Source organism: Rhinopithecus bieti, unplaced genomic scaffold, assembly GCF_001698545.2.
Source record: "Rhinopithecus bieti isolate Rb0 unplaced genomic scaffold, ASM169854v2 scaffold_36909, whole genome shotgun sequence".
Lineage (NCBI taxonomy): Eukaryota > Metazoa > Chordata > Mammalia > Primates > Cercopithecidae > Rhinopithecus > Rhinopithecus bieti.
This window is the reverse complement of record NW_016815391.1, coordinates 59,724-71,907: the sequence shown is the minus strand read 5'-3', so window position 1 is coordinate 71,907 and position 12,184 is coordinate 59,724. Positions and strand designations below refer to the sequence as shown.

Genomic DNA, 12,184 nt, shown 5'->3' with positions numbered 1-12,184 from the left:
CCCTACCATCCACATAATATCTAATTCAAAGACCTCCAGGATCATTGTCTATTTCAGTTGTAAAAAATACAGGGTTTTATTTGTTTACTTTTTCAAAATGTTTTCGTAACCATCTCATTTGATCCTCACAATTACCCTGCAACTTGAGCAAAAGGAGATACTCTTTTCCCCACTTTACAGATGAAGAAACAAAGGCATGGAGAGGTTAAGTGATCTGCCTCACTTTGCTCATTAAAAGCAGAGACACTGCTTGTCCAAATAAAATCTTAAACGGTGGGCCTGTTGAGTTCAAGAAGAATAAATAGGTGAAAATAGCCAAGGAAAAATGTAAACTACAATATTTAAAACGGTATGGCATAGCTCCATGGAATGGAAAGAGCCCAGAAACAGATCTTAGAATAGATAAGATTTTGTTGTCTAATAAACTCAGCATCACAAAATCAGGTGAAAGGAAGTATTACTCCATAAACAATTATGTGACAATTGGCTATTTGGTGCAAAATAAGGATCAATTTCTTTTTTTCTTCATACCACTTGTCATAGTAAATTCCAGATGAACTAAAGAGCTAAATGTAAAAACAAAGCAAATCCATAAAATAACTATAAGGAATAAATGTTTATTTGTCCGCTATATGCAGAAGGACTTTCTAAGCATAAAAGTACTGGAAGAAAACAGATGACAAGGAAAAATAGATTTGACTCCACAAACTTTAAAAAAATATTTTGTGGTTTTGATTTGCATTTCCTTGGCAATCAATGATGTCATTATTACACATTGCATGCCTGTATCAAAACTTCTCATGTACACCATAAATATATATACCTACTAAATACCAACAAAAAAATTAAAAATTTAAAAAATATTTTGTGTGTGTTAAAATTACCATAAAGAAAATTAAAGAGAAAAAAACCAATGGCAATCTACGTAAAGTTGTACCTGACTATATGAAAAGTTCTTAGAAATCAATAGGAAAATACAAATACTTCGTCAAGAAAATAATAGTCAAAAGTTACTTGAAATTTGCTAAGAGAGTAATCTTAAGTGTCCTCACCACACACGCACATACACACACAATGGCAACTGTGTGGTGATGAATATGTTCATTTGATTGTGGTAAGCATTACAGGCAGATACCAAAATCCACCCATACTCAAGTCACTCAGCTGCCCTGCAGAACCCACGGATAAGAAAAGTTGCCCCTCGTGTACACAGGTTTTGCATCTTGTGAATACTGTACATTTGAACCTTGAACAACTCAGGTTTGAACTGCGTGCATCCACTTCTACGTGGATTTGTTTCAATAAATACAGTTGGTCCTCCGTATCAACAGGTTCTGCATCCACAACTAAAACCAGATCAAAAATACAGTATTCACAAAATATGAAATCCCCGGATACGGATACAGAGGGCTGACTTTTCATATCCATGGGTTCCACAGGGCCACTGCAGTACTTGAGAATGCATGGGGTTTGGTATCCAAGGGCAATTCCTGAAACCAATACCCCAAGGATACTTAGGGACGACTGTATTTTGGATCCGCGTTTGGTTGCAGATGAGGAACCCACCGATACTGTATTTACTGAAAAAAAACTCCTCATTATTAAGTGGGCCCATGCAGTTCAAAACTGCATTGTTCAAGGGTCAACTGTACATAAAACAAAACAAAAAACAAAAGGAAATAGGGCAAAACTAATAAATACCATAAAACCTATATTTAACATTTTTCCTATTCACCAATAATTCAGTGTAATACTAGTAAAACAGTAACATATTTTATGCCTATCAAAATAAGAACATAAATAATAAAATTCAGTGCTAGTGAGAATAAGGTAAAATGGACACTCTAACATACTACTTGTGGGAGCATAAAACGAAAGAACCTTTCCAGAAAATAATTTGGCAGTACGTATCAAGAGCCTTCATAAAGCTTGTACCCCTTTGGCAGAATAAATCCATTTTCAGTAATTTCTCTTAAGTAAATAGAAATGCACACAAAATTTTAAGTTCAAATTTTATTTTATTTATTTATTTTGAGACGGACTTTCACTCTTGTCATCCAGGCTGGAGTGCAATGGTGTGATCTCGGCTCACTGCAACCTCCACCTCCCAGTTTCAAGCCTCATTAGCCTGCCAAGTAGCTGGGATTACAGGTGCCTGCCACCACACCCTGCTGATTTTTTGTATTTTTAGTAGAGACGGGGTTTCACCATGTTAGCCACGCTGGTCTCAAACTCCTGACCTCAGGTAATCCGCCCGCTTCAGCCTCCCAAAGTGCTGGGATTACAGGCGTGAGCCACCACACCCAGCTGAAGTTCAAAGTTTTAAATTAAATTTTGTATTGTTTGGGAGGCCCAGGCAGGGGAATCACAAGGTCAAGAGTTTGAAACCAGCCTGGCCAACATGGTGAAACCCCATCTCTACCAAAAAATGCAAAAATTCGTGGGTCGTGGTGGTGCACGCCTGTAATCCCAGCTAATCAGGAGGCTGAGGTGGGGGGATCACTTGAGCTCAGGAGGCAGAGGTTGCAGTGAGCTGAAATCACGCCACTGCACTCCAGCCTGGGTAACAGAGTGAGACCTTGTTTTAAAAAAAAAAATCTATTATGGTAAAATATACATAACATACAATTTGCCATTTTAACCATTTTAAGAGTACAATTCAGTGGCATTAATTACATTCATAATGTTGTGGAACCATAACTATTATCTATTTCCAAAACCCTTTCATTACTCCAAACAGAAACTCTGCACCCATTAAGCAGTAACTCTCCATTTTCCCCTTCCCCTATCCCCTAGCAATCTCTAACATTCTGTCTCTATGAATTTGCCTATTCTAGATATCTCATATAAGCAGAACCATACAATATTTGTCCTTTTGTGTGTTTTTTTTTTTCCACGTAGCATGTTTTCAAGGTTCATCCACATTGTATCAGTACTGTATTCCTTTTTATGACTGGATAATATTTCATTGTATGTATATACCACATTTTGTTTAGCCATTCATCTGTTGATAGACACTTGGGTTGGTTCCACCTTTTGGCTACTGTGAATAATGATGCTATGAACACTGGCATACAAGTAGGTTTTGAGTCCTTGTTGTCAATTCTTTTGGCTATTGTTATGGAATGAACTGTTCCCCCACTCCCCAGTTCCATATGTTGAAGCCCTAACCCCCAATGTGGCTGCACTTGGAGGCAGAACCTTTAAGGAGGTAACTAAAGTTAAATGCGGTCATCCAGGTGGGGCCCTAATCCAATGGGACTGGGGTCCTTGTAAGGAGAGGATGAGACACCAGTAGTGTGTGAGCACAGAGGAAAGGTCACATGAGGACACAGCAAGAAGGCAGCCATCTGCAAGTCAGGGGGAGAGGCCTCACCAGAAACCATCCATTCTCGCACCTCTATCTTCGACTTCCAGCCTCCAGAATTGTGAGAGAATAATTCCCATTGTTTGAGCCAGCCAGTCTGACGTATTTTGTTATGGTAACCCAAGCAGACTAATATAGGTATACACCCAGGAGTGGAATTGCTGGGTCATGTGGTAATTCTATGTTTAACTTTTTGAGGAACCACCAAACTTTTCCACAGCAGTTGCATGATTTTACATTCTCACCAGAAATGTATGAAGGTTCCAATTGTTCCATATCCTTATGCTTAATAATTACGATTGCAGTGTTATAACAATGAATAAAGTAGAAGAATGAATAATGTCTAATGACAGAAGACTGCCTAAATAAACATGAATAGAACCATATGATGGATTATGCAGTCATTAAAATAATATATTAAAGAAATATTTATTAAAGATGCAGAAAAATACTCAGGATAGAATGTTAAATGACAAAAGCAGGATTAAAAACTATCATGTTACAGTCCAATTTTGCAGAAACACTAGAAGGAAATAGAGCAAAATGGAGAGTGAATTTAGGATTAAGTTTTATTTATACTTTCTGTACTTCCCATATTTTCCACAATGAACATGTGTTATTTTGATGAACAAAAGGTTACAAAAGAATAAAATACATCAATTTGGGCCAGTGCAGTGGCTCACACCTGTAATCCCAGCACTTTGGGAGGCCGAGGAGGGTGGATCACGAGGTCAGGAGATCGAGACCACCCTGGCTAACACGGTGAAACTCCATCTCTACTAAAAATACAAAAAATTAGTCAGGCGTGGTGGCGGGCTCCTGTAGTCCCAGCTACTCAGGAAGCTAAGGCAGGAGAATGGCGTGAACCCAGGAGGCAGAGCTTGCAGTGAGCCGAGATCGCGCCACTGCACTCCAGACTGGGAGAGAGAGCAAGACTCCATCACACAAAAAAGAAAAGAAAAGAAAAAAAAGAATAAAATACATCAATTTGAAAGAAAAGTGAGTGTGTACTGGTCAAAAAATAAGGCTGTAAAAATAGTCTATCTCCTGCTGAGGAGGCTACATCTTTTCAGGAAAGGGAAGAAAGGTATAGAGAAAATGGTTATACAGATACATATTTTTTACAGTATTTTAAATCACATCTTTTCTGATAATACAAGTAATACATGCTCATTATAGAAAACTTGAAAAAAAATAAAAAGAAACATGAAGAAATCACAGTAGTGGAGGATAGCATATGAAAAAATGAAAGAAACAAAATCACTCATAATCCCACAACCTACAGATAATAAATTATAAAAATTGTGGCATATTTCCTGTATTTCCTTGCATATTTCTTTATACCTCATTATATATTTTTTTAAATAGGTAACTGACTTCACACAGTAAATGTAGCCTATCTCCTGTTTTATGTCATTTAGCTTTCTGGTATGAACTCTTTCCATTAGTCTAATGTATGAATGTCCATTTATTTACTTATTTATTTATTTATTTATTTAGAGACAGAGTCTAGCTCTGTCACCCAGGCTGGAGTGCAGTGGCACGATCTCGGTTCACTGTAGCCTCCACCTCATGGGTTTTTGATTCTCATGCCTCAGCCGGGATCTCAGCTGCAATTACAGGCATATGTCAACATGTCCAGCTAATTTTTGTATGTTTTAGTACAGATGAGGTTTCACCATGTTGGTCAGGCTGGTCTCAAACTTCTGGCCTCAAGTGATCTGCCCACCTCGGCCTCCAAAAGTGCTGGGATTACAGGAGTGAGCCACCACGTCCAGCTCTATAATTTATTTGGCTACTCATCTGTTGGTACACAATTAGGTTCTTTTCAACTTTTAATTGTCATAATAACCCTGAGTTAAACATTTCTACCCCTAAATATCTTCCCACATCTCTGTTTTCATGGGACAGACTCCCTAGAAAGGGAACCACTGGCATCAAAAGTATAGATGTTTTAAGGCTTCTGATTACTCTTATTAGGTTGCCTTCCAAAAAGTTTGTTCCAATTTACACTTACTAGTGGAAGAATAAATATCAGGTTTTCCTTGCTAATTTTCTAGATTTAAAAAAAGCATATTGGGCTGGGAGTACTGGCTCACACCTGTAATAACACTTTGGGAGACTGCGGCAGGTGGACTGCTTGAGCCCAGGAGTTTGAGACCAGCCTGGGCAACACGGGGAAAACCCATCTCTACAAAAAATGCAAAAAAAAAAAAAGAAAAAAAAATAGCCAGGCATGGTGGTGCATTCCTGTAGTCTCAGCAACTTGGGAGGCTGAGGTGGGAGGATCACCTGAGCCCAGGAAGTTGAGTCTGCACTGAGGTGTGATTGTGCTACTGCCCTCTAGTCTGGAAAAAAGAGTGATATCCTATCTCCAAAAAAAAAGCATCCTGAAATCATTTCTTTGACTATTAGTCATGATAACTAGCCAATTATATTTTTATGAACTGTCTATATTTCTCCTGGAACATCAGTGCTTTTAAAAAAATTGATTTGTTTGAGTTCCTTACAGTTAAGAATATTAATAAGGAAAGGAAATACTACCTCACATCAGACCTTCTTTATTTTATTAATTTTAAGTTCTGGGGTACATGTGCAGGATGTGCAGTTTGTTACATAGGTAAATGTGTGCCATGGTGGTTTGCTGCACCTATCAAGCCATCACCTAGGTACTAAGTCCAGCATGAATTAGCTATTTTTCCTAATGCTCTCCCTCCCGTCCCCATCCCCAATAGCCCCAGTGTTTGTTGTTCCCCTCCCTATGTCCATGTGTTCTCATTGTTCTCAAAAGAAGACATTCATGCAGCCAACAGATATATGAAAAAATGCTCAACATCACTGATCATTGGAGAAATGCAAATCAAAACCACATTGAGATACCATCTCATGCCAGTCAGAATGGCGATTATTAAAAAGTCAAAAAACAACAGATGCTGGCGAGGTTTCGGAGAAATAGGAACCCTATTGTTGTTGGGAATGTAAATTAGTTCAACCATTGTGGAAGATGTGGCAATTCCTCAAAGATCTAGAACCAGAAATACCATTTGACCCAGCAATCTCATTACTGGGTATAGACCTTCCTTAAATATCAAGTTTCCTGCTTCATTTAAAATGGGTTTCAAGGGCCGGGCACGGTGGCTCATGCCTGTAATCTCAGCACTTTGGGAGGCCTAGGTGGGTAGATCACAAGGTCAGGAGTTTGAGACCAGCCTGACCAAAATGGTGAACTTCCGTCTCTGCTAAAAATACAAAAATTAGCCAGGCATGGTGGTGCACGCTTGTAATACCAGCTACTTAGGAGGCTGAGGCAGGAGAATCACTTGAACCCGGGAAGTGGAGGTTGCAGTGAGTGGAGATCACACCACTGCACTCCAGCCTGGGCGACAAGAGTGAGACTCCATCTCAAAAAAATAAATAAATAAAATGGGCTTCAACAATAGGTACCGACGAGGCTGTGGAGAAATAGGAACACTTTTACACTGTTGGTAGGAGTGTAAATTAGTTCAACCATTGTAGAAGACAGTGTGGCGATTCCTTGAGGATCTAATACCAGAAATACCATTTGACCCAGCAATCCCATCACTGGGTATATACCCAAAACATTATAAATCATTCTACCATAAAGACACATGCACACATGTGTTTATTGCAGCACTATTTACAATAGCAAAGACTTTGAACCAACCTAAATGCCCATCAATGATAGACTAGAAAAAGAAAATGTGTTTATTGCAGCACTATTTACAATAGCAAAGACTTTGAACCAACCTAAATGCCCATCAATGATAGACTAGATAAAGAAAATGGGGCACATATACACCATGGAATACTATGCAGCCATAAAAAAGGATGAGATCATGTCCTTTGTAGGGACATGGATGAAGCTGGAAGCCATCATTCTCAGCAAACTAACACAGGAACAGAAAACCAAACACTGCATGTTCTCACTCATAAATGGGAACTGAACAATGATAACACATGGACATAGGGAGGGGAACAACACATACTGGGGCCTGTCAGGGGGTGGGGTGAGGAGGGAGGACATTAGGACAAATACCTAGTGCATTTGGGGCTTAAAACCTAGATGACAGGTTGATAGGTGCAGCAAACCACCATGGCAAATGTATACCTATGTAACAAACCTGCACATTCTGCACATGTATCCCGGAACTTAAAGTAAAATTTAAAAAAATAAAATAAAATGGGTTTTGATTTATAAAAATCTTATCTACATATAGTAGTTTTTTAGTATACATGCTGCCAAAGAGAGCACCATATAGCTTTTTACCACATAAAGCAAGATATATCTCCCAACCTTTGCCTAAAGAAATGACTAGTAAGAGGAAAGCAACGCCCTCAGAATGCCACATGGTATACGGAAAAAACATTATCCAATCATGGGAACTCAAGAAAAGTAATTTTAAAAGAACGTTAGAAGTATGCCTGGGGATATAAGCAATTTCACATATAGGTCTATCAACAGGAATCTTTATGGCCCGTTTCTCATCTTGGCCAGGGTTTAGCACACAGTAGGCAGTGATTAGAATGAAGCCACATATATGTGGATGGAAGCACAGACCACTGTATTATGCACACTTATACCTGACCCTCTTGCAACAGCAGCAGAGAGAAGAAATAAGCAATCTGGAATCAGACCTGCTCTAGCTTCATCTTATGCTAATTATGTGAACTTACATACTGATGCTTCACCTATTTCCTCATCCGTAAAATGGGGATAATACCAATCTCACGGGGCTGTTACAAGTCTTAAATGAGAGAAAGGTAAATCACCTAGCACAGTGCCCAACATGTAGTAGAAACTCAATAAATGCTACTAGCAACTTTCGTCTTCTTGGGTTGTGTCCTAGGCCTTCCTTCCTCAATACTGCCCTCCAGTGGACTAGGAGTCTCCTCCCACTATATAAGGTGGGTCCCACGTGAAGATCCAGTACAGGAAAATCTAAATTTCAAAAATAGGTAAAGTTTATTTTCCCATTTACTAAAGAGGTTTTGTAAAGTTTAGGTTAGAGGATATTTAAATTGTGATTCGATCTACATTAAGTACAGCTGATTTGCAGTTTTTCAGGAGCTTGTTTCCTATCTAAATTTCCTATCTAAATCTAGCTAATTTTCCATCTAAATCTATCTTCCCTCCCCCACTGATTTCTCCCAAGAATTGGTGACCGCCCTGACTTTCTTGTTCAACTCAGCCTTTTCCCTAGGCAATGTCCCCGTAGTTTTACTCACCCACACAGTTGTCACAGATGCTGCAATGGGAGGCCCGGGGAGGCCGGAAGATCTTGCATGTATAACAGTATTTCAGTTTCACAATCTGGTTGTTTATCTGGAAATTCTTGATACGAGGGGGTGGTCGCTGGCCCTGGGGCACCGCACCATTGGTAGCTTCTGTAAATCAATAAAGACAGCTAATATCACAGCTAGCCATTATTTCAGCCCAAAAGTCTCACCACCTCTCCAAACCCAATGGGGGCATTCAAAGGTTCCCTAAGCCCACTGTCTTCTCTAGGCAATCATTTACAGACTAGACACTCAACATCACAGAATATGCCCATAAAACTCCACTAAGTGCATGCAGTTCTGTGGTATACATATGAAAAAGTGTTTCTTCGAGACTTTTTTTTCTGATTACAAACAAAACATTCATTAAAAAATAGCTAAAATACATTAAATGAAAACATCCAATTTCACTAATAATCAGAGAAATAAAATTAAAGCACAAAGATACCATTTCTACCTATCATATTAAAAAGCAATACAAAGAACAAAAATACCCCATGTTAACAAGGGTGGGGAAAGGTCATTCTTATATCTTATCAGTGAGCAATATGGCAGCTGCTACTAAACTTTTTTTTTCTTTTAAGATGGAGTCTCGCTCTGTCGCCCAGGCTAGAGTGCAGTGGCGTGGTCTCAGTCTTGGCTCACTGCAACCTCTGCCTCCTGGGTTCAAGTGATTCTCCTGCCTCAGCCTCCTGAGTAGCTGGGATTACAGGGGCCCACCACCATGCCTGGCTGATTTTTATTTTTAGCAGAGATGGGGTTTTATCATGTTGGTCAAGCTGGTCTCAAACTCCAGACATCAAGTGATCCGCCTGCCTCAGCCTCCCAAAGTGCTGGGATCACAGGCGTGAGCCACCATGCCCAGCCAGCTACCAAAGTTTTAAACATGTGTATTCATTCACTGACCGAGTCTACTTCTAGAAACTTATCAAAATTATAATTAGATATACGAAAGATGTTTATATAAGGATATCTGTCACAGAGTTCCTTTTAATAGTGAAAAACTAAAAATAACTTCAATGTCACAATAGGAGGTTGGTTAAGTAAATTATGTTATGTGCATAGAATGGAATATTATGCAGCCATTAAAAATGATATAGATGAAAGAATGGTGAAAACAGGAAAATACAATATATGGCAAAATGAAAATAGATGTTAAAAAGCAATATGCAGAAAACAATACTATCTTGCAAACATAAAATATATGCATGTGAAAAGAAACGACTGGTAATACAAAAACAGTTATTGAAATAAAAGTAACACTTGCTTATTGTAAAAATTTTAGAAAAAAACAGAACAGGGCCAGGTGCGGTGGCTCACGCCTGTAATCCCAGCACTTTGGGAGGCTGAGGCAGGCGGATCACCTGAGATCAGGAGTTCGACACCAGCCTGGCCAACATGGCGAAACCCCATGTCTACTAAAAATACAAAAATTAGCCAGGCATGGTGGCACGCGTCTGTAATCCCAGTTACTCTGGAGGCTGAGGCAGGAGAACTGCCTGAACCTGGGAGGCAGCCTGGGTGACACAGCAAGCGAGACTCCATCTCAAATTTTTTTTTTTTTGGAAAAAACAGAAAGTATAAATAAGAAAACATAAAAATCACTGACAGTCTCTCAGCTCAGAGATATTTATACTTTTGGTGTATTTCCTTCTAATCTTCTATTAACAGGTAAACATTCATAATTTTTTTTAAAATTGAGATCATATTATAAACGTAGTTTTGTACCGTGAAGTATTTACTTAATATTATATACTGTGAACATTTTCTCACTGTTAATTTTTTTCTAAAACATAACTACTGGTAATATTCCATCATATATGTGTCCTGTGATTTATTTAAATATTCCATATTGTTGGGATTTTTACTATTTAGTTGATATTACATGTAAAAATTTAAAATATTACAGATAAAAGCTTAAATCCCCTTCGATCATCACCTCAATCCTAGTCCCCTCCTCCCTTCCAAGAACATATTCATGTGTTAAAATTAATTTCTAAAACAGAAAGAATAAAGAAAAGAATGTTGAAGTCTAAGCAGTAATACATGAAGTTGCTGGCATTAAAATAGCTACTCATATTTAAAAGAAAAGAAAAAACGATGCACTAAGAATCCTTCTACAGTAATTTGTAAAAATCTTTGTTCATCTCCTTTAGTTAAACCCTCAGAGAAGTAGAACTACTGGGTCAAAGGGTATGACCCTTTGAAGTACATATTACTTATTACCAAACTGCTTCCCAGACAGACCGTATGAATTTGCATGCCTGCCCATCCACAGCATATGAGAGTGCCTGTCTCATTGCACCCTCGCCATGCAGTATAATTCTAAAAACAGAATATTTTCAATTCACTTTGATTTTAAAATATCTGCCATATGGAACATTTTCCTTTTTTTGTGGAGTGGGGTAGATGCTGTGAAATCAAACAATAACAGTGTGTCACAAGTCTTAAAAGGATGAGGACAGCTATTCATTAGAGGATAAGTACCAGCATGCCACCTTAATATTCTATGCATATGCTTTCCATGAGGGCACCTGGGAGACAGGGTTCATGGTTCACCTTCCCCGGGAGGCCGTATCAGGCAAGGGCATCACATGACTTCCTCTCTCCCCATCCCCCACCCACAGCATACCCAGTACAGGACTAAATACAAGACGACAAAAACTTCCTAACATAAACACACATACGAACTGAAAATGTACTCTTCTATTGCGAGAAACATGCTAAATGCAGAGGCTGCAATGTGACAGCTTGAGTCTGAGCCCCAGGCCCAGTGATCGGGCAGAAAAGAGATAACTTTGTTAACAACCTGCTGTGAGAGGCAAGAGACAAGTCAAGGTACTGCCTTGACCTTCAGTTTCTCCATATGTGAATGGGAAGGGAACTGGAAAAGAATAACCCAGATGGAGAAAAAACAGCACTCACAACTCTTCCTCACCATCTTGCTCCTAATGACTCCTAGTTCTATCGGGTCTCCCCAGAACTCCAGCTGTGCCAACACACGTCACCTCTGCTCTCTTCCCACTATCCCCACCCTCACCCCACCCCCAAATAGTTATAGCTCACATGTGCACAAACCCATTTCTCCTTGGCTCAACTAAAATAGGCTGGAATTTTTCAAAATGAAATCCATTAAGAAGCCTAACGGAAAACACAGCTAAAATAAACAAAAGAAATACATGGGCCGGGCGCGGTGGTTCACACATGTAATCCCAGAACTTTGGGAGGCCAAGGCCAGAGGATAACTTGAGGTCGGGAGTTCAAGACTAGCTTGGCCAATATGGTGAAACACTGTCTCTACTAAAAATACAAAAATTAGCTGGGAGTGGTGGTGGGCGCCTGTAATCTCAGCTACTCTGGAGACTGAGGCACGAGAATCACTTGAACCTGAGAGGTGGAGGTCGCAGTGAGCTGAGATCACACCACTGCACTCCAGCGTGGGGGACAGAGTGAAACTGTGAAAAAAAAAAACAGAAGGAAGGAAAAAAAGGAAGGAAGGAAGGAAGGGAGGGAGGAGGA

At 39.3% G+C, this 12,184-nt stretch overlaps 1 protein-coding gene across 1 annotated transcript in view; it reads right to left on the bottom strand.

The window, feature by feature from the left end:
- The window catches only part of ZDHHC9 (zDHHC palmitoyltransferase 9), a 39,801-nt gene that overhangs the window by 9,368 nt on the left and 18,249 nt on the right, over positions 1–12,184 (bottom strand). Inside the window, exons 5-8 of the mRNA XM_017853111.1 lie at positions 8,615–8,773; positions 6,812–6,819; positions 1,438–1,442; positions 248–249 (exon numbers count right to left, since the gene is read on the bottom strand). Coding sequence (XP_017708600.1) covers positions 248–249; positions 1,438–1,442; positions 6,812–6,819; positions 8,615–8,773 — 174 coding nt within the window. The remainder of the gene's footprint in view (positions 1–247; positions 250–1,437; positions 1,443–6,811; positions 6,820–8,614; positions 8,774–12,184) is intronic.